The following is a 23038-nucleotide window of genomic DNA, read 5'->3' as shown; positions in this document are numbered from 1 at the left end:
ATTTTTACAATGGGGTAATTATTGGCCTTAAATTGAAACTTTGACTTTATTTTAAAGTTGTATAATGTCATGCATCTCAATCCTTCTCTGTTCTTATCTTGCGCGCATCTTTTTTATTTGGTCAATGTACATTACCTCCAGGCTACAACATGGTAGGCTAAAGCCCTCTAGCGCATGTGTGCTGTATTGCAAACAGGCAACAATGACTATCTTGTTTGAAATAAACGTGTGTTGCTGTTTTACAATCATTTGACAAGATACACGACACATGAATGCCAAAAGCATAAATGCAAAAAAACATTAACTGCATAGATAACGGTTTTTTTTCCTGCTTAATACGATATACTATCCATATCAGCTGAAAGCATGAGCTCTTCCATAGAGTAATTTATAGGACAAAGTGTTGATCTTTGATGAGCATGTACAACAAAGCAGTAAAAGTATATTTCCAAATAGTCTCTTATGTTCAGGCATGTTAAAGTTCTTTGGAATGTAGAGATGGTCTCTTACAAAAAATGTAAACCTGGGTACCTGGGACTGTTACATCATTACCATGGCGATGAGGCATTTTGGCTGGCACCATCATCAGCCAGTAGGCCTATTAGGCAACAGCATATACAGTAAGGCTATGCACACTCCTTTAGTAAACACAGGTTTACTTATGTTGAGTCATGATGACTGTGGCAGAAGATTCTGTAAATCCAATGTGGTAATTCCCAGTGTGTGTGACCGTGTGAGATAGTGGCTCAGTCCTCTACATCTTTAGACGGCGATGCAGTAACCTGGACCTCAGGTAAGGGAAGAAACTGGGGTGCACACCCTGGTGACCTTGCACACCCGAAGAGAATAAGCAATATGGCCTCATCAGCAACAATCAAAGTTGTTGGTTAACTAGCTAAAATAGTTTAGTATAAAACACAGAAAGGACATCTTGTTCTTGGATGGAGAGCAGATTGCTCAAAAAAGGGGTGCTGAATAGCGAAACACTGGAGTGAAGGGCTTTCAGCACACTGTAAAAAATTTACTGTAAAATTTACAGTAACTTACTGGCAACAATTGGCCAGTAAGTTACTGTGAATACCTTTTACAGTAAAGGTACTGTATTTCCATTTACAGTATTTATATATTCACTGTAAAATGAAAAACAATTAAATTCTGTGATTTCAGTCGTATTTACAGTAACTTACTGGCCAATTGTTGCCAGTAAGTTACTGTAAAAACCTTTTACAGTAAAGGTGCTGTATTTCCATTTACAGTAACTTACTGGCCAATTGTTGCCAGTAAGTTACTGTGAATACCTTTTACAGTTAAGGCACTGTATTTCCATTTACAGTAACTTACTGGCCAATTGTTGCCAGTAAGTTACTGTGAAAACATTTTACAGTAAAGGTACTGTATTTCCATTTACGGTAACTTACTGGCCAATTGTTGCCAGTAAGTTACTGTGAATACTTTTCACAGTAAAGGTCCCGCATTTTCATTTACAGTATTTTATGTATTTGCTGTAAAGTGAAAAACAATTGATTTTAAATTAAGATTTTTTTTTTTTTTAGTTGTATTTACAGTATTGGTTGTTTTCCTGTAGAAGCTAGGTCAGTTAAATACTGTGAATTCAATTGAACTTACATTAGCAATCATTAATAGAATAACTCATATTCCAAAATATTTCAGTTAACTGCAGACAATAAAACAATTTTAACTTTTGTTATTTATTTAAGACATTTCAAATGTATGACTTAAGTGGATGTTGACAGACAACCGTAGACATGGTTTGAATTCAACCACAACCTTATCTGATTTGACACAGATAAGGGGGTTAAAAGCGCAGTGTGTGTAAGTGCAGTATGGCAACTGGCAAGTCTATGTAATGTAGTATAAGGAGTTGTGTGTGTACAGGATGCGGAGTAAAGAAACTCATCCCCAGTCTGTTTTGTGGGTGTTCCCTCAGTCTGCCACGTGGGAACAGAGACGTCTGCTTGACCTCAGTGGTTTAAACAGTCCGTGGTCAGAGCGTGAAATGTCTTTTGAAATACTTTTGGGCCGTTGTTGTACTCTTCTGGTATAGGTATCCTGCAGGGTAGGGAGAGGTGCTCTGATGGTACCTTTCGCAGTAAATGTCAAGTGTCTGAAAAAGAGAAAGAAAGCATACATTACAATTGACCCCGTTCATGAATATACAGTAATTAATGCAAACTACTCCGGTTGTGTGACAAATAAAAGCAAACCCACACTAGTCAGGTGCAATAGATAGAAGTAATGCAGATGTGTACAATACACCACCATAGCAAAGTTTGGGAGTTCACTTTGATATGTCCAGTGTTTTTTTTTTTTTTAAGGGGACATTTCGAAGTGACCCTACACTTCTGAACAGAAGTATGTCTATGTGATATCATACCTAATCTCATAATTGCCTGCGGCAACTCTGCCTTCATGCGTACACCACTTTTCTGATGCCTAACATACTGTAGGCCGTCTCCCATCTGACTTGCAATAGCAGCCTCTGGCTCCAGGCTGGGACTTCTGGATGGCTCCTAAAAAGAATAAACAGCAATTGCCATATGATTTGTTAATAAACAGCAATTGCCATACAAAACAAATCATAGCTTTAAAAAATAAGCAAGGCAATCAGATGTAGAAATAGAAATGATAATTACCTTGCCATGAGGCACCCTTGCCACCCTTGTCACCATCTATGTTACTTCTTGATATCAGTTTATTTATGAACATAAATAAAACACAAACACTTACACCATGTTGAGGGCAGCAGCCATGGCTAACAGACATCATCAGGGTAGTGCCATCAGGTAGTGCCATCAGGGTAGACCGACTTCGCCCTGGACAGTTGTTGACAGTTGAGCCCACAAAGTCATAACAGACACATGGAAGGAGGGGATAAACAAATACAGTACATGCACACATATTAAATGCTATATGCGTGTGTCTCTATTTGGTGAGTGAACTCACTTGCAGGCTTGGAACTTCTTCCTTATGGAAGTGACACACATTTGGAACATTCCAAAATGCACACAGCCTAAGTGTCTGACACAGCGTTCTCAGGGCAGCAGTCCTCACACCACCTACTAACAGAGGGAACAGAAAGAGGCTTACATTAATTAATACATTGCAAAACACACAGAACATGAAAAGACCATCACTGAAGCACTACTACACTCACATGCATCTTAAATAAACACATGCCTCAATGTAAGTCACCAAACATTGGGCAAATAAAGGCTATAAAATGAATACCATTTAGCCAAACACTACCCTTCACAAACTAAAGATCCTTTTACTTATCGGCATTATATTTCTGGTAATTGAAATTCCCCAAATGCTCCCCTTTCACATCCACTATATGACGGATCTATGAGCATGACTATGCAAAACTACAGTTCCTAAATTAGGGGTGAAATAACTTACACATCAGCCTACTTCATTCATTTGTTTTACTGGTCCTCTTTCCAGTTATAGCAACACTACATATTATGCATCAACACTACATGTATTAAGTTTAATGTTAACTACCCATGCCCCATGGAGTTCGCAAAGTAATGTTACTAACTAGCTGCTAACGTTAACAACTTTCACCTGTGTCTGTCTGCTAGCTAACTTCAGCCTTCAGCCTGCATGGTAACAGCCACTTTAAGCTAAGCTACTTGCGTCTGATATTTCATTCAAACTAAAACTCTACATTCATAACGACATATCAGACTGAATTATTGCTAGATAGGATATTGACTATCATTCGAAAAATCCCACATGATGGTTAAGTTAGTTACTGGAAAAGTTAACATTAACAGCTAACATCGCTAACGCTAGCGACGTTAGCTCGCTAGTTCTAGCTATCGATATGTTGTATGCTGATTCTAACATGACAATAATGGCTTTGGTTAACATTTCATTGTGAAAACAATACATTTCTAATAAATTCCCGTTTTCAATTGGCATACAAAAGTACTGTAATTCTTACCTTGAATATGATGTTTGTACAGAGTTGAAGATTGCAGTCAGATTCATGGTTGAAAAGTGACGGTTGAAGCGAAGTCACTCTGGCTGGAGTTGAAAAGTCAGGGGTGGGGGATGGGAATTACTGCGTGTGCGCATGCGCTTATCAAGAGGCGATAAGCAGCCGTTATAAACAATCGTGGAAAATTATTAGGCTGAAATGTGTTATGCTTGCTCAATACGAGTCAATAGTGTGATCAAAGCCTTAATTCTTGACATCAAATTGACTTTCTCAACCGTCTCTGGTATGTCATTATGAGTTAAAAGAAAGATAAGATTAAAAAAGGGAAAACACAGTAGGCTAGTTTACTTAACTATTTACAGTAGCCTAGGCTACTAGTGGCTATAGTGATTTGTTTACAGTAGTGTTTTGACTACTGTAATTTCTACGGTAACACTTACTACTGTAATTGTAGTTTACAGTAAAGGTACCGCATTTCCATTTACAGTATTTTATGTATTCACTGTGAAATGAAAACCAATTAAATACTGTGATTTCAGTAGTTTTACAGTAACTTACTGCCCAATTGTTGCCAGCAAGTTACTGTGAATACTTTTTACAGTAAAGGTACCGCATTTCCATTTACAGTATTTTATGCATTCACTGTAAAATGAAAACCAATTAAATACTGTGATTTCAGTAGTATTTACAGTAACTTACTGGCCAATTGTTGAAAAGAAAAAATACAGTAGTTTACTTTACTATTTACAGTACTATAGTGGCTATACTGTGTTTGTTTTACAGTAGTGCTTTGACTACTGTAATGCCTACAGTAACACTTGGACTACTGTAATTGTAGGGGCGTTACTGTAAATTTTACAACATTCTACTGTAAAAAGCATATACAGTAGTGCTACTGTGAAATTTCCTGTAAATAACTGTGAATTTCACAGCCATTTTTTACAGTGCAGGTAAAAAGGGAACAAATAATTCTGTGGCAATTTGGAGCTACACCAGCTAAGGTTGAGTGGCTTGGTTTTATCCGCATGGTCTAAGAGAGAGATGCATTTAGTAAATGTGCAAAACACCAAACTGCACTATCTGCAAAGGAGCATACAGACATCACAAATCGTCAAGTCAGTTACACACACACAAACCAAAGTCACACCCCACTTGTGGAAGTGTACAACACACTATAGGTTGTTCTAATCTAGGGGGTGAAACAATTAATTGTGACGGCATAGTTTAAATGAAATGCTAAATGAAATGCTTAACGGTAACTCAAGGTTGGCCCCATGGAGGTTTACCAGTTTGGAAATGCTAAATCCATAGTTCAGAGTAAAAAAAAAAAAAAAAAAAAAAGTTTGCTTTAGCTGAAACTGAACTCTGGTTGACACAGCTCCAAACAAATATGTTTAAAATAATTACTTTATTTGGTTACATTCAAAATGACATACTTAAAAAGCACAAGTAGTAACTATATAGTCTTCACTTTGTTGCAAAAGTGGTTTATCAAATCCTGAAAGTAAGAAAAGGAAATTAGGATTCAACACTTCCAACATGCAGATTTACTTTTAACAGATAAGTTGTTTACCCGTAATCTCTCCATATGGATGATTGCTACATCATCCACCTTCGCCAAGTTGAAGTCATCTTTAGTTTCTTCACTTAGCAAAAGTGTCTGTCAAACAAATATAACACAATAAAAGTACATGTTTGACAAGTTTGGCACATACTCTTATTGGGTAAAAGGCATGGTTACCTCTCCCAGGGAAGTTGTGATAACTGCTACATTGCTGGGAAGAGATTTGCCAGCATCGCTGATCGATCTTGCAATAGACCTGGCAATACAGTAGTAGCAGTTCTAATATTGCATATTGACATATCGAAAATGTGGTCTTTCATGTGATAAAGTACTAATGAGGCTTTACCTGATGGCTTTGGGCCGAGACTGGTCGCCGAGATTGACAATACGGGACTGAGTTCTTTTCGCACCAGTGGTAGCACACCTTGACAGGGAAGAAGGAAGTTAAACAAAGCATATTTTGGATGGAATTTGTCAATGTGTTTGTACTGACAAGCTTCTCCAGCCCCTCACATTCAGCAGGTGGTCCAAAACCAGAAACACACAATCTACTAGAACACCTGCTGTCTACTCCACCGATTATACATCCTGCTTCACCTCTACAAAACAAATTCATACATCACACTTCATTCCTATCTACACTACTGTTCAAATGTTTTGAGCCACTTAGAAATGCCCTTATTTTTGAAAGAAAAGCACTTCAATGAAGAAATCCTGCAATTAATCAGACATACAGTCACATCGTGTGGTAAATGGAGCTGGAAGCATCTTTAATGGAAGATCACATCTAGTCTACAGAGGCCAAATTCAAGCAACCACCACTCCTGTATTTGTACATTGTGCAAACTGATCGTGTTAAATGCACACAGGTTTCCAATCGATTAATCTTTTATGTTAGCAAAGCTGAAAACTGTTGTGCCGATTACAGAAGCTACAAAACTGGCCTTCCTTTGAGCTAGTTGAGTATTTGAATAAAAGTGAGTTCATGGAAAACGAATTGTCTAGGTGACTCAATTTAACAGTAGTGTATACACAATGCACACTGTTGCTTGCACACCCGCAATATATTGCGCATATATACACTGCTCAAAAAAAAATAAAGGAACGCTTTGAAAACACATCAATTACATCATGCTGGACATCTATGCTGATATGGACTGGTAAATGTGTTACGAAATGAAAGAGGTGTTCTATTGCATTTAAGTCAGGGCCTGTGGGGGACAGTCAATGATATCAATTCCTTTATCCTCCAGGAACTGCCTGTACAATCTCGCCACATGACCATCATTGTGCACCAGGAGAAACGCAAGGCCCACTGCACCAGTACAGGGTCAGAACGTTTCATCCCGATACCCAAGAGCAGTGAGGGTGCCGTTGTCTTGCCCACAGAGGTCTGTGCATCCCTCCAAGGGTATGCCTCCCCAGACCATCACGAAGCCACCACCAAACCGGTCATGCTGAATGATGTTGCAGGCAGCATCATGTTCTCCACAACATCTCCAGACCCTTTCATGTCTGTCACATGTGCTCAGGGTGATCCTGCTCTCATCTGTGAAAAGCACAGGGCTCTAGTGGCAGACCTGCCAATTTTGCATTCTATGGCAAATGTCAAATGAGCTCCACGGTGCTGGGCAGTGAGCACTGGTCCCTCTAGAGGCCATCGGGCTCTCAGGCCACCTTCATGAAGTCTGTTTCTGACAGTGTGGCCAGAGACAGTCACATCAGTGACATGCTGGAGGTCATTCTGTAGGGCTATAGTAGGGCTCCTACTGTCCCTCCTTGCACAAAAGAGCAGATACTGGTCCTCCTACTGGGTTAAGGACCTTCTGCCACCCTGCCCTGCTCTCCTAGAGCAACTGCCTGTCCCCTGGAATCTCTTCCATGCTCTTGAGACTATGCTGGGAGACACAGCAATCTTTCTGGCCTTGAAACACATTGGTGTGCCATTCTGGAGGAGCTGGACTACCTGTAGGCTCCAGATATTGGCTTATGCTACCAGTAGTAACACTGACCCTATCCAAATGCAAAACTAGTGAAACATCAGTCAAGAAGGATAAAGATGAAAAAATTACCAGTTGCCACCACCTGTAAAACCATTCCCGTTTTGGGGGTCGTCTCACAGTTGGCCCTCAGCTGTAGTCAATTTTGTTGACATCAAAGCAGGTCAACCTGATTCACAATCACCTCTGTTGCATAACTGGCCAGATCAATATCCCACAAGTGTGACCGACTTGATGCTATACTCCAATTAACAAGTGTTCCCTTATTTTTTTGAGCAGCCTTACACAGGCTTCAAATAGACCTCGGTCACGTCATTCAGAGAAATATTTCTTGGTCACTGCCCTTTCCCGCTTTACGGCTCCCACTGAGGGCACAACTACTCCAATCATAATAATGCATGACACAGCATGGCACAGCACACTTTACTTGACGAGTCACGCTAGAGGGCAGCATGACACAGCAAGTAAAGTGCACTGTGTCATGCTGCCATTATGGAATATTTAACACCCATTATGATTGGAGTAGCTGTGCCCTTGACAATCAGTGACAAGTCATTTGGGTGATCCATGTAATTGTGTTTTTCTGGTCATACTTCATTCCTTTATGAATGGTGGTGTGTTAAGGTACCCTTGTGAATGTAATTACTCTGACATTTAAAAAATAATGTGTGCCGTTATAGGTGATGCCTGCATGGTCAATGGGGAATGCAACTGAACATGGCGTCACGCATCTGAATATCTGAAAAATGTAGTTTATCAAAGTGAAATGGCTGCTGGCATAAGTCAGCGGTGTCAGTTTAAGCATGTAATTGACGTTTTGTTTACGTGTGTTCAATGGAGGTCAATGGGAGCCGTAAAGCGGGAAAGGGCGGTGGTGACCAAGGAAGATTTCTCTGGATGACGTAATGCCAGTTCAACTCTGCTGCCTGACCCCTAAACGAGACTAAACATGAGCACATCACTCCTGTTCTAGCTTCAATTCACTGGATCCCAATATGCTGGAGAATTGATTTTAAAATGTTACTCATTAAATTTAAAGCTCTTCATGGCCTTTCCCCTGGTTGCATTTCAGATTTCCTAGTGCCCTATAGTCCCACACACACACACGGGATAGATTTTTTTCTGTCTAGGCCCCAAAGCTTTAGAATGCACTACGGGAGGAAATAAGGTTGGCTGATTCTGTGATGTCTTTTAAATCTCTCCTTAAAAACTCACCCTATACCATAAAGCTTTTAAGTTTGGAGTATTACGTTTCATTTTTTTGTCTTGTTTTTGTACGTTTTGTTTTGGTTTTGTTTCTGCCTTATAGGACTAGTGTTTAATTATTGGAGTAGCCTATATTGTTATCTTTTTTTTTTTTTTTTAAACCCTTCATTTTTAGCATTGATATTTGATTTGTATTGTTTGACATTTCATTTTTGTTTTTGTTACCCCTGCCAAGGAAGTTATGTTTTCATCGGGGTCTGTTGGTTTGTCTGTCTGTGTCTGGTTGTTGTTTGCAAGATAACTCAAAAGGATGGATTTCGATGACATTTTCAGGGAAGTTCTGAAATGTCCCAAGGAAGAGGAGATTACATTTTGGGAGTGATCGTAGTGTAAATGTTGTCCGTTTCTCTGGGCTGCTGGTGTAACCAGTATTAGCTCACACGGCCACATAAATCAGACTGGGATTGAGATTAGGAGGATTCAGAATACCTCAGACTGGGATTGGCATTAGGAACAGTCAGAATATGAATCAGACTGGGATTGGGATTATAACAGTCAGAATACCTCAGAGGTTTTCCATCACTGGCATCCATGGACCTGGTCTTGCTCCTTTTCTGCGGTTCCAACAACAACAAAAATTAGCCAACCATTAACAGCCCCAAATACAGTGAAAACAGCCAAAGATCACACAAACCTCAGGTCCACCTGTTGCCCTCTTGTTTTGTGTGGTTCTCTGTGTGGCTGCTTCACTCATAGCTGCAATAACCAGGGCAATAATACGGTCAAAAACAGTTGATATAAAGGGTTGTAATCTAATGTGGCAAACTCTTAATATACTTGCCTTTTTTGGAAGGTTTTCTAGTGAGAGGTTTGAGTATATCAGGAGACTGTGCCTGGAATTGAAATGTGAGTATTTCACCTTCATCGCCAGATGGCAGCACATAGTCAATATTAATTCAACACCTACCCCGACAGCAATTGTGACTTCTCCAACTGGATCGTCGTCAGCTGAAACTTATAAAGTAGAGGCAACTTGCAAATTTGAACTTGAAATGCTTACAAAAACTACCATTTCACAAAGACGCTTGCATTACGAAATATTATTTATGGGCTTCATACCTATTACGTCCTTCAGTAGTGTATTCAAAAGGGACTGTGGCGACTTCATAATTAAAACTTTAAATGCCCGGTCGACAGTCGCCAACAATTGCAGCAAATTTGATTCCATTTCATTCAGCCGAGCTTGTGCTATCGGGAAAGAAGGACAACATAAAGTAGGCCTATAAGCAGTCTTTTCAGTAATGTAATAGTTTCCCCACCTAATGTGATAAGTTTCCTCACCTTCCTTTTCAAATTGCTGAATGAATAACTCTTTTTTCCTTTGAAGCATCTGACTTTGCTCTCTGCTTGGCTGGCCTTCTTCTTGGCCTTCTTCTTGGCTACCTTTTCGCGTTCGTCTCTGAGGCATTGTCTCGGCGTGGCACAGGCACATCTGAATGTTCTACTTGGGTGGCGAGGTAGCTGCTTAGGGATATATACACCAAATACTCCCTGTGTTAGTGCATGCAATGGACTGCAGGTGTGCGGCGGGATCACCAGATAATCAATTAATCGACTTGAAGTGATGCGTCATGGACCCAAAAGATGTGCGATAGCATTGTGAAGTGTGGGCTGATCTTCTTTCGTGCATTTCTACACCTCCCAATTCACTACATCTCAGAGGGAAACAGGGGGGTTTTAGAGGTCTTTGTAGGCCTATCGTTACAAGCTATACTTTCCAGGTGAAGTTTGTATTAACACACAAAAGGTTGCCAACCTTATGGTGTCTCACATCCTATTCATGGGTTTCACAAGGTCCCTCACCCTCAGGTGTATACAATCAAGCAATCAAGATTATGAATGCAGTCTGCATGGTGTGGAACCTGATGAATCTCATGAATAAAACAAAACCAAGTTCCACCAAATGTGTCCCTTTAAACTTCTCCCATGGTTTCATTTGTTAAACTGTGTTAAAGAGAGATGTTTTGTCTGCTCATAGGCTAAAGGACTTCCACAACCCAAACCATTTTTTAAAAAAATTGAATTTCAACAGCACAAAAGTTACATGCCTCTTTGCAGAACACTTGTCACTGTCAAACGAGAACCTACTGTATAATGCCCTAAAACATGCTGCCTGGATATTTTACATTACATTCTAAGGAGCCATAATGAGTTTGAAAAGGCATGGCGTAGGCCTACATATTATAATGATTCAAAATAGAATATTTTAAATGTGCCAGTTGGAACTGTATTTTGAATACCACCCACTTAAATAGTGACTGTATTTAAATACCGTTACTTATATTTCGTTAAATACATAATCCGCCATATGTATTCAGAAACTTCCCAAGTAGTTCAAAGCTTCACCAGCTAACTGCTTACACACTCACACACATATACATTAATAATCCAAATGTCATATTATATAATGGCCAATCAGTGGCATGGACCAAAGCAGCTCTCTACTTCACTTTACATCTAGATTGTAATACTTGTTTATTAGAAGGCTTTTTTTTTTACTGCACTGTTATTTTCTGGATTTTTACAAGTGCGATTTTGTATTAGCCTACATTAGTACTAAAAGAGAGATTGCATAAATAGCAACCAGGATGTACACAAAAGTATAGTACATTTTCGGTCAAGAAATGTGAACTGTTGAAACCACACATGAGTTATTCCCATTATAAAGAAGGAATTCAATCAAAGGCATATATGACAGCTTGAATTTATTAAATTGTACAAAACAAATTGAAGACCCTCTGGAAAAAAAAGTTGACATTTGAAAACAAATCAATGTTTAACAGTCTTGCAGTTGAATGAGAAAAGCAAGTATATTAGTAGGCAAGTCAGTAGCAAATCTTCAGTATTATACAATGTCCAACATTGCCTCAAACACAAGTAAATAACAATGACAGAAGGTTACAGAAACAGAAGGATGCAGTATTCCTTCCTGTGAAAGTGTGCGTTGCTGCAATGGTTAAAAAGTATTCATGCAAATAAATAAATCCAACTAATTATATGCACATGTACATTCCACCCTTATGTAAACAAAACTGACAGCCTAAAGTTAACGAATTACTGCAAATCCTTAAGTTGAAGGCACATCTATCAGAAAGAATGTAAAACAAAAGCTGACAAAAGCACAAATGTTACTTTGGCACTGAAATTGTCCAGTGATTTGTTTCTTATATTAATTATCACTTGAATAGAATTCATCAACTTGTGCACACTTTCATTTCCCTGGTTAGTTAAAAAAAAGCACTTTATTTCTGCAGGTAAAATCAAATTGTATCAGCTACCCGTTCACACACAAAACAGAAAGAAAAGGCAGTCAAAGAACATTGTTTTCAGACAGTAGAGGTAACAGGCCAGGAAGCTGTTTCTGCCCTATTAATGTCATAGTTGCTGCAGAATGTTTATATATATAAAAAAAGTAAAAGTAGAGAAGACTCAAACTTACTTCACACAATGAAGTGACTATACTAATGTATTCCCTCTGCAAACTATACACTAATTAATACTTTGAATGAATGAATTAGAACTTCCAAACATTAGTAGCCTATGATAGAAAGCATGACTGAATGTCTACAGAAGAAGGAACTGTTCATTCATGTTAAATTCCATTGGAGACCTTTGAGCTCACCCAGTGCCCAACAGAAATGTACCCATTTTTTTGTGCAAAACAGCAGCAACATTAGCTCAAACGTTTCTCTTTTGCCTCAGCAAAAGTGATATTGAAATTCCTTTATCTCAGAACAGCCAACACAGGCTGATGTTCCCTACTGTTCAGAACAACCAACACAGGCATATGCTCCCAACAGTTCCGAAAGAACAGATCAAGGGGTCAAACTTCAGTTTGGTCCTCATTATGGGAGATTAACGAAGCAGGGTGGTTAAAAAAAAAGGAAACCTGGCCTGATGACCAAATGAGAAGAGACAAACAAAAACTTAGACACAAACCAATATAAAACAATGACTGATAAAGCTTATGTATCAATATGTATCCCATGCTCCTTTAACATGAAAAAGAGCAGGCAAGCTCTAGTCATACAACAATAAATGAGTCCCACCCATCACCATGACAACTCACCCCAACCTTCATGGCCTCACAAAGGCACAAGCACCCCAAACATGGTGACCAGTCTTCAACATCTTACGGAGAAAACCAAAACGGGGGCAGATTTTGAGATTTCAACACTGACATGAACTTAGCGTGTAAAGAATCCAAAAGCTGTAACTGGCCCGATCGTTCTAGACAACAGGTCTCTCTTCCTCTCTCTCTTTCTGTGTGTGTCTGTCAGAGAGAGAGAGTGAGAGTGTGTGTGTGTGTGTGTGTGTTAAGAGTTCATCCTCTTGGCACCTCCAATGTGCCATATTCCTTCAAGAACTTGATGTGGAAGTCACGTACATTATCCAACAACACCTTTAACTTGTCTTTTGATGGGAGAATAGTCATTCTGAAAGGACAGATACACAAATTCTTAGGTTAGGTTGGTTAGGTTGTATCTTGCCAACAACCCAACAGTCCCTGATACAGTTTAATAGTTCAATACATTACACAATATCTGTCTGCATGATGCTGGTAAAGGTTTGTGGAATAAAACACGTTTATATGCAAAGTGCGGCCTTTTTTCCTTTTCTGGTAAAGGTTTGGCATGTCCCAGCTTACCTGAAGTGGTAGGTGCCATCCCTCTGCCCAAAGCCACTCCCTGGGACCAGGCAGATTCCAGTCTCTTCCAGGAGCCTTAAGCAGTACAGCATGTCTGGCTGCATTCCCAAGGCCTGGAACAGAGAAGTGTACTGCATAATCACAACGCTGCATAAATCAAAACAACACTTTTATTTCTGGAACTGTGACATTTCAGACATAGTTCACCACCAGAGGAATGAATTTCCATAACAGTTTCTTCAGAAAAAAAACGTAATCATATTCCAGTTGCTCCACCTTCAATGATTCATTTACGAAGTTCAAAACTGTCCCTGCTGGTTTTCACACTAGTGCAAGCACTTCGACAGCAAATAGTTCACAATCAGAAGCCTGGACGTCTGTACAGCTGCTCCCCGTGTCACAGGGCCCATGTGATCAGAACAAGTGACAGTCCAGGAAACTTTTTGTACTGGATGGTATGCGCAAGGGGAAAGTCATCTATGGATAGGCCCTCACATGGAAAAAATCCTCTCTGTTGACCTTCCTTACAACAGCTGATGAGGCTGTTCACACCAGGAACTAACCTGACTGCTCTACTTTGAAATCATTGCCACACAAAAGAATAAAAGGGACGGGGGCTCAGAAATGTGTTGGGGGAATGCGAGAAATTACACTCCACCATAGAGTTTGGAGGTTTGGCCTGGTTCCAGTAAACCAAACAGAACACAATGGACAGCTGTGTCCCCAGATATTAAATCTACATCATGGACATACACAAGGCTGAACCAAACCTGCATGAGTGCAACATAATAGCAATATGTGATATGCCTCAAGTGCAATTTGAATATATATTTTATTATATATAAATAAACATTTATGAAGGCACAATATAATGTGTCCCAGTTTGGGTAAACACTGAGCATGAACATGACTGTTTTGGGTATGATTTAATTAACATCCATATCAAGTTTACTTCATACAGTACATACCACATACTTCTCTGCAACCAGATTTGTGCAATCAGTTTGTTCATTCAGCAACCAATAATCAAAATGCCTTTGCCCATGTGCACACTTCGATAGCCAGGGTACTGTGGCCATTTCGATTCATAGACACCACTGTCATACACTGTCAACTTGATTTTCTTGTTTTTGCAGCTGTTATATAATCAGTACAACCTGTTGTCCTGGAATTGGGGAGTCAGGCTTAGCTTCAGGCAGGTATCATGCCAAGATATCTTATTCATAAGCTGGTTTGGTTGACATTTGGCAAATCAGCATAGAAGTTTGGTTCACTTTACGCTGACTGTAGCTCAGACGATTGTCTCTCATTTGATTTCTTTGTTCTTCACATATATTAGTATTAATATATTGAAAGTATCTATCTATCTATCTATCTATCTATCTAATCCCATTCTTAATCCATAGGGTTTAATATGTCGGTCAACCCTTTGCAACTATAACAGTTTCAACTCTTCTGGGAAGGCTTTCGACAAGGTTTAGGCGTGTTTTTATGGGAATTATTTGACCATTCTTCCAGAAGCACATTTGTGAGGTCACACACTGATGTTTGATGAGTGTGGCTGGCTCTCAGTCTCCGTACTAATTCACCCCAAAGGTGTTCTATTTGGTTGAGGCCAGGACTCTTTGCAGGCCGGTCAAGTTCATCCACACCAAACTCTGTCATCCATGTCTTTATGGACCTTGCTTTGTGCAATGCAATGCCATGTTGGAACAGGAAGGGGCCATACCTGAGCTGGGATTGGCCCCTTAGTTCCCGTGAAAGGAGTTTGGTGATCGCCCCTTCCTAAACCTTGTGGAAAGCCTTCCCAGAAGAGTTGAAACAATCGAATTTAAACGTTCATTTCATATTTACTGCTGAAATGGAATGTTTTTCAAATCGAACTGTTCCGAGCAAACATGACCGCCACAAGCATTCGCCACACTCATGTGAAAGTGCCTCTGGATTCATACAATGGCGCTGATAGAGGACACATGGGGTGCTTGTGGGAGTAGGACCACGGGGTTTATGGGTACACTGACCTTGGCCTGCTCCACTGCTCTGGGTGGGATGAAGAGCTGTGGGAAGGCATACATGGCACCCTGGACAGGATTGCACTGGATACCTGGGACCGAGTTCAGAGTCTCCTCCGTTAGCTTGGCTTTCTCTGCCAAAGCACCCAGCACAGCTGTCTTCTCCTGCGTGATCACAGAGAGGCAAATAGCTTTGTTTAAATAATATTTTTTTAAATAATAATTTTTATAATTTGATTCAAATTAAATTGAATTCTGAAAACTATGAATTCTGTTTTCTAAAGTGAATTCTCTATAAACTATTTTGTTAAGTAACAGTCTAAATAGCAGGACTAAAATAAATGACTTCATAACGGTGATCGTGTTCTTACCTATAAATAAACAATGCATCGTGGAAACTTCTCCAACCATAAATTATTTAACAGCTGGTCATTCGTTACACAAAGAGAAGTATATCCATTTTCACAGAAAAGCTAGCTGTAAATCTTGTGTCACAGATAACAAAATCAACATCACCTAACTGGCACACTTGCCTCATTTCCCAAAACAATGTCTTTTTATAGAGCCGTTGATAATTAATCAAAAATAAGTCGCAAGTTGAGCTGCCAGTTTGTCCCTCAGCACAACACTGACCTGTTGAAAGCGGCTGAACGAGGGCTCGTCCGGCCGCGGAGGGTTGACGATGACGTCCATGGCGGCCTGCCCAGACACAGGGGGGCACAACTGCACCGAGCGCAGCTTCACCAGCTGGGCCTTCACCTCCGGGTCCAAATTCAGGACCTCCATGTAACCTCCTCGGAAACCGCACCTACGACAGGAGGTAAGAGGAGACCTTCAAGACGCTACCCAAGAGGCAACAGTGCTTCAACCTTCAGCTAAAGCGACAAATGAACAGCTGAAGCCTGAAGCAGGTTTGACCTCTTCATACAGTACACTAGCAGGTAGCACAAGAAGCATGCTCATTCACATCTACTGTACATGATAAGAGTAATTAGTGTTTGATGCAGTTTGAGGAAATAAAGTATATAGGAGCAGAAGGACAACCAGTCCAACTGGATTTCATTATAAATATGAGACTTTCTTTAACAAAAAGCTTATAAAAAGCTTTGAGATTATTCAATATATACACTACCAGTCAAAAGTTTGGACACACATACACACCATTTTTTAAAACCATTTCCTACATTGTGTTCCATCATACTTTGTCTTCAGTATTACCCTACAAAGTTCGTTATAAATATATAGCCTATATACGAGTTTCATATTTTATATTCTTCATCCTTATGACTTTGCATACTTTTGGCATCATTTAAGACAACTTCAATATTTTCAATTGAATCGAGTTGAAGAAAAACAGACGAAAAATGCTCAATGAATGGGAATTCCCTCAAGACTGTTGGAAACCCATTTCAAATGTCAATGTAAAGATGGTTGAGAGAGAAACTGTCACAAAAAATGGGCTTTGTTTGCACTTTGTTTGCTTACTACATCATTTCATACATTTTATGTGTGCAACATAACTTTCTGTATTGTTCTACTCTTAACTTTTGATTGGCAGTGTGTTTATTACTCTGTAAATGTAATGAAGAATAACTTCTTCCTCGAGTTGGAGGATACATAGTGTGGTGATAAAGTTGCCTTCTGTATTTCACACCCAGCAAGTGAAGTGTGTGAATCCCTGAGCATATTTGCAGAGGGCATCAGATATTTCAGTTACATCACCGGAATGTCTCTAGGGTCGAATGCAGACATGTGAGCTGGGTAAGGCTGGGTGGCTAGTGTTGCAGGGATGTGTGCTGGTCAGAGCAGAAGGTGAAAATAAGTCACACTTACTCTCCTGTGTAACCTTTGGAGGTGGAGTGAAAGGAGGCCAGCTCCACGTTGTTAAAGTACTCAGGCCCCATCTCGAACAGAACCTTCTTGAACGAGTGAAACTCGCACCCCGGTGCGTACACATTGTCCTGGTATACCTAGCAACAGCCACAGAAAAAAGAATACTTTGTTGCAATTTCAATTTAGAACAGAGCAGAAATTTTAGTGACTTGATGAAAATCATATGGTTTCATTTACACTTAAAGTGTTCAACACAGTTAGTGTGCAGTTAATCGTTTTGAAACCTTCATTACAAATAAGATAACCTAGAAGTACTGCATACTATTTTCTTTTTAAAAATAACTTTTTTAAACTAATGTTATTCAATAGGTAGATGGTCTTGGGTAAATCAATTACCTCATCAGACATGACAAAAAGATTTTCTTCATAGGCAAAATGGAGCACCTCCTCAATGCACTTCCTGCTCTGAACTTGACCTGTTGATGTTGGTTTGGTGAGAAAAGCAGCAAGGAGAGAAAATGTGGGGGAGGAAAATGCAGAATGTGTGTGTGAGTGGGAGAGACCGAGCCATAGCACAAAATGATCTAACTCTGAGACAGAGCTCTGTAACTTTCCACTTGCATGGACACAGAAAAATGTCCAACATAAGCGTACAAGAAACCCCAAACCCATCTCTGTGGTCCTGCTGTGCAACCTGATAGGTGCAGACTGAGATCTCTTTACTGTCCATACAGTATAGAACACACGAGAACATCCAGCACTAAAATTAACTGCTGGGTCTTTTCCACACTACGTAACTCGGCGCAAGTTCCCCAATGATCAAATTATTTGACATTTATTTTTAGACTCACCCTCAAGTTGACTAAGCTAAATGCAAAGCAGTCTGTGTGTACATTCTTACACTTACAGTACATACATGAAAACTGACACTTGTACTCCTTGAGCAAAAGCAGCAAGATCTGATCATTTTCTTAATCAGCTCGTTAAATTCTTTAATAATCAGACCTAAAGTTTTTTTACACAGACAATCCATGTTTGGCCTGTATTTTTCTTTGAAAAAAAGTGTAGCTAGATATTTTCTACACCAAACAGGGAGACCCTCTCAGTCGCTTATAGTACCAGAAATGCTGATTACAGCCTTTTATCTGCTGGATGGGAAGACGACTAGGCGATTTTGATTCTCGATTACTTTACTAGGTGACTGTATGGTTTGAAGATTTCTGCATACTAGGTGAGTGCCAGTCATGTACATTTGTATTTACAACTTTTTGTGTTGCCTTCTGTGTTTATTACATTAGGGCAGGGAGCTACAACCGAGCTGAATAAAGCACTGCCGTATCATAAATAAGGTCTTAGACATTATCAGGATGATCTTCACTCATCGCTACTTTTAGAAACATACCGGTGGGGTTTCCAGGGTTGATAATGCAGATGGCCCTTGGCTGGCAGTGCTCCTTGGCTGCCTGGTAGGCCCGGTGAAGCTCATTAATGTCCAGGGCCCAGCAGTTGGCCTCGTCTAAGTAGTAACTGATCTGCACAGCCTCCATCTCGGCGATGGCTGCAGAATACAGGGGGTACTGGGGGATCGGGATCATAACGCCGGTGCGTGAGGCTCCCTGGCCCGACACCAACATCCTCAGAATGCTCTGGAAACAAACACAGCATAGCAGGCCGTTAACAGAGTGCACACACACACACACCACATGACAACAGAAATGTACAAACACATTGGAAACATGGCCATCACCCAATACATTTTATTCAGAGAGTAACTTTCCAAATCTGCCTAACAAAAACATTTCAGGTATTTCTGATCAAAACAAAGACACTGGTTCTTGACAACCTAACTAGGCCACCTATTAAAAAATGCAAATAACATATTAGGCAATCACAACTCGACTGACTCGCGGCCACTCACCACAATGCCGTCACTGGCTCCAGTGGTGAGGAAGATGTTTTCCGAGTCAGCCGGCACGCCATGGTCCCTTTGCTCAATGTGGGCAGCCACGTCCTGCCTGATGCACTCCACTCCCTGACTTGCAGAGTAGGACCCTTAAACACACAACATGGGATTGAGGGAATATTCTGCAGTAGTACAGTAGATGGCTATATCTTGCAATATGCTCTTGCAGCTTAATGAATGCAACAGTTTGTTTTGTTTCTCAACCTTCAGACATTAATTTAAGAGTATTGATGCTTTTGTGTATTTTATACGACCTACTCTGAGACGCATCTCTTTTGAGAACAGTGGATTGTTGGTTGGTCAGGTTATTCAAGAATTAGAAATGAACTTCACAACATGGACTATGCTGAACACGTGGCCTTATAAGCAAACATACCAAGACTAGTTCCTCCACACCCTTTCAGGATCCGGCGTGCCCTCGCCTTGGCATCCTCTGGGAAACTGGGACTGTCCATCAGCTCGGGGAATGTGCAGAGAGCCACAACCTAAAGATACACAATCAATTATCAATACACATCAATTATAACAAAAAAAACAAGCCCAACTTCCTGATCTTTTTTACTTTGGAGTCTTACTTGAGCAACTGGGAACAGTGAAATTATTCTGTACTAATCTGATGAAATAAACTGACCATCATGGGACATTCTGGGATGTCAGGGCTTTCTGATCAGCGTATGCCATGATCAGTGAGCATAGTATGCTCATCCTCTAAGTCTTTCTAACCTGAAAAGAGCAGTTGACCTTGTGCACATTCAACTGTGTGAAATGGTGCACAGGGTGTGCCAACCACAGCCAAAATGGGAACACAAAGGCGCTCAAGTAAACGTGCCAAAACTGGCTACCAATGTCAAGCTCCAGCAGATCCCAAGTATCCTGGATCAAGGCATGGAGAAATCATGCTGACAGTGCTTGACTTTGGCCAAGCCACCGTAATAACAGGTTTCTTGCTAAAGCCTCTATGACAAGCTGAGGAACACACATTACTTTCAGTAGAGAGCACAGGACTCGAGTTAGCGCGCAGCCATATCTCCAGCAAGATTATTTACCCTCCATCTACTGTATCTGGAGAAGCAGGAGAAATATCAAATACTTTTGTTCTGCTTATACGGGTTATTTATACTTACATAATAACGTTATGCAATGTGTACCCAATACAACAATAGGCCACATATTTACAATTGAGCCCTAGATGATATGCTGAACAATGATAGGCTACTTCAGTCAATACAAAAGCAAATAAGAGGAAGAAATTATAGGCTACTTCAGTCAATACAAAAGCAAATAAGAGGGAGAAGTTACATAGAAAAGTAGCTCATGGTCATAGCCTGCAGGTAAACATGGATATGGGTTATGAGGACGTAAACTATTCAGTCACAAAGTCCTTTTTGTTCTGCATATAATGACCACATGAAATGCTCCCGGGGCTTGCACCCATGGCAATGTGGACACAAACACTAGATCATAATGAGTCCTCCGCCCCTGGAATTTCCACTGTCCCCTGAACTGGGCCAAATAACCAACAACAGCGAAACCCATTCAGCAAAGTCACAAAGCTCCAAAGCTGGCTGGCCACAGAGGGAGAAGCTCTTCTCAAATGCCCTGTCAAATATCATGGATACTCTCTAAAGCGAAGATTGGTGTGTGTGCCTTACGTTGGTGTGGCAATCAATGCTAACTGACACTTCGTGGGGTCACCTTGTCTGACCCTTGAGCTTGTGACCATCCTCTAGAGTTTCTCACTTTGTGCACATTGTAAATAAAACAGACGAAAACACACACGCTGCCAGAATGAGCCAAGCAACTGGACAGTGGCTGAATTCCAAATAGTATTCACTCTTCACTGGGCCAGAAAGCTGCTGCAATACGAGTCTGTGTCTGGTAGTTAATGGTGACTGAATTGACAAATCATAAAATTGTCAATGTTTACAGCCTTTACGACATGTTCACTTACCTGACGAAGAAAGGTAATTGGCTGCTGTCCCATGGCATGGGCATCTCCAATGTTTGCCTTGATCACCTCAGTGAAAGGTTGCTTTCCACCCTGTGGAGCAACATCTGGTAAATATAACAGTAGGATCACAGTAGCCTCACTTATATGTACTTATTAGCCTTAATTTCATTCCAAAGTTAATTTCAATATGATAACCCTGGACATATACTGAACGATTTCTCCAGGGCAAATAATAGTGTGCTCTTTCATAAAAAGCTTTGTCTCAGCAAACAGGCATTAGTATTTTGAACTAAAAATGGGGCGGCAGTGGAAAGCAACATTAATTTTTCAGTTCCATGTCCATTACTTCGCGCGTGTTCAGGGGACACTTTGTCCAAGCCTAGTCCAAATTGCCATAGTAAACACTTTATCAGTAGCACACATGATGCCAGCTACCTGAAAGTACAGACTGTGTTGTGACTGTTTCGACAACATAGGTTTTTTTTTTTATTTAATCTAAACCAGCGCACAATGGCACTTCATCACAAAAGTCCCACAACAAACGGAAGCACTCGGAAACGTCTTATTCATTATTTGAAGATGCGACGTAGGGGGCATGATGCAACACGATGGAGGCTATGTGGCCAAGAGAGCTACCGCCGCCAACAATAAACTTTCAGTATAGCCAACATCTGGATAAAAAAAATGTTTATTACACCACTCCAAACAAAAATCAATTTGATGGTTCAGACTGGAACTTGAATTATAAAAACGAAACTAGCCTACCTCGCGTAAGCACTTCTCGATTTCGTCAGCCTTCATGACAATCGGCCCCCTCACGGCGTACTCCACAGCTTTCACCTGCGGATTCAGAGTCTCCATCGTCAGGGTCTTCTCTCGAATTTTGCTTGTTGCGGCCACGGTTGCCTCTGCTGTGCTATAACGCTTCAGCCCATAGGATTCCATGGGCCCTTGAGTCTTGAATCTCACAGACTCTTTACGGATTGTTTGAGACTTTGGTCGCATCACCAAAGCGCGATACTGTTCCACAGCTCCTGCTATCAAGGACCGATTTGCTGAAGATGGTAACCGATGCATTTTCGGCAGATGTTGGCTAGATTAAATGTACGTTGCTGACCTGAACACACGGAAATTACAAGTCAGTCTTTTCCAGTAGCCTTTAAGTTATCTTCAAGAGCTAAATTGGCTTGCAGCTAGGCACTAATATGCCGATGAATAGGCATTGATGAATCACTCCTAAACTGGGTTCGTCGGCAGTATACCGAATGCGTAACTCAATTAGGCTATAGACTAATTGAAAATTAACCGGTTAGCTACAATTATAACAAAAGCGATGTAATAATAAAACCCTGAGAGGGCCTGCACAGATCCGCCAGCTCCGGAGATCATCCGCCACTGATCACAAAGTCGGATGCGGCATGTACGCTTCTGTCAGAACGATCAGCTACCAGTAGTAAGCCAGTAGCGTACTGGGTGTTGTAGTTTTTAATATATTGAGTCGTTTAACACCATGCATTCACGCATGTCATGGTGAACTACTATACCCATCTAGACAACATTACCTCTGGGTTGGTTGAAAGAACAGCCCATCACGAATAAAATTACATCACTTTCGGAAAGGCCTACCTTCAGTTGCTGACATCAGTCCTTCCTAGTTTTGCACAAGTCTTGGCTTAATTATTTCATAGGCTCAGGCTGCTGTGTAGGCTATTACTTAGGCTACAATTAGTTATGAGTGAAGCCCTAATTTCCAGAGGAGACCGTAGGCCGGTCATGAAATTATTATAGCATTAATAGCAGTTGTGACAGCTTTCATCATCAAAGCAAACATGCA

General features: G+C 40.5%; 2 protein-coding genes and 1 long non-coding RNA gene across 4 annotated transcripts; all 3 read right to left on the bottom strand.

The window, feature by feature from the left end:
• Positions 1-1758: 1758 nt before the first annotated feature.
• Positions 1759-3263, bottom strand: LOC134095438 (uncharacterized). Of its 2 annotated transcripts, XR_009940571.1 has the most exons (4): positions 2965-3263; positions 2749-2834; positions 2396-2531; positions 1759-2125 (listed from the first exon to the last, which is right to left on the bottom strand). It is a non-coding gene; the product is annotated as an uncharacterized LOC134095438 (long non-coding RNA). The 2 variants fall into 2 exon arrangements; XR_009940572.1 differs by lacking the exon at positions 2965-3263 and having other exon boundaries at positions 1760-2125; positions 2749-2873.
• Positions 3264-5356: 2093 nt separating this feature from the next.
• cdca9 (cell division cycle associated 9) lies at positions 5357-10296 on the bottom strand. Its single transcript, XM_062548975.1, has 10 exons — positions 10079-10296; positions 9857-9985; positions 9705-9751; positions 9579-9630; positions 9432-9493; positions 9302-9351; positions 5878-5955; positions 5709-5787; positions 5541-5627; positions 5357-5465 (listed from the first exon to the last, which is right to left on the bottom strand). Exons 1-10 carry the CDS (start codon positions 10227-10229, stop codon positions 5424-5426), a joined length of 777 nt encoding a protein of 258 aa, XP_062404959.1. The 5' UTR covers positions 10230-10296; the 3' UTR covers positions 5357-5423.
• A 1189-nt stretch (positions 10297-11485) lies between these two features.
• gpt2 (glutamic pyruvate transaminase (alanine aminotransferase) 2) lies at positions 11486-22593 on the bottom strand. Its single transcript, XM_062548974.1, has 11 exons — positions 21970-22593; positions 21205-21294; positions 19630-19738; positions 19209-19342; positions 18693-18936; positions 17687-17766; positions 17291-17427; positions 16091-16265; positions 15467-15622; positions 13446-13558; positions 11486-13233 (listed from the first exon to the last, which is right to left on the bottom strand). The coding sequence occupies exons 1-11, from the start codon at positions 22279-22281 to the stop codon at positions 13122-13124; spliced, it is 1662 nt and encodes a 553-aa protein (XP_062404958.1). The 5' UTR covers positions 22282-22593; the 3' UTR covers positions 11486-13121.
• Positions 22594-23038: the final 445 nt, after the last annotated feature.

The sequence above is a fragment of the Sardina pilchardus genome, chromosome 11 (assembly GCF_963854185.1).
Source record: "Sardina pilchardus chromosome 11, fSarPil1.1, whole genome shotgun sequence".
Lineage (NCBI taxonomy): Eukaryota > Metazoa > Chordata > Actinopteri > Clupeiformes > Clupeidae > Sardina > Sardina pilchardus.
This window is presented reverse-complemented; position numbering and strand designations above follow the sequence as displayed.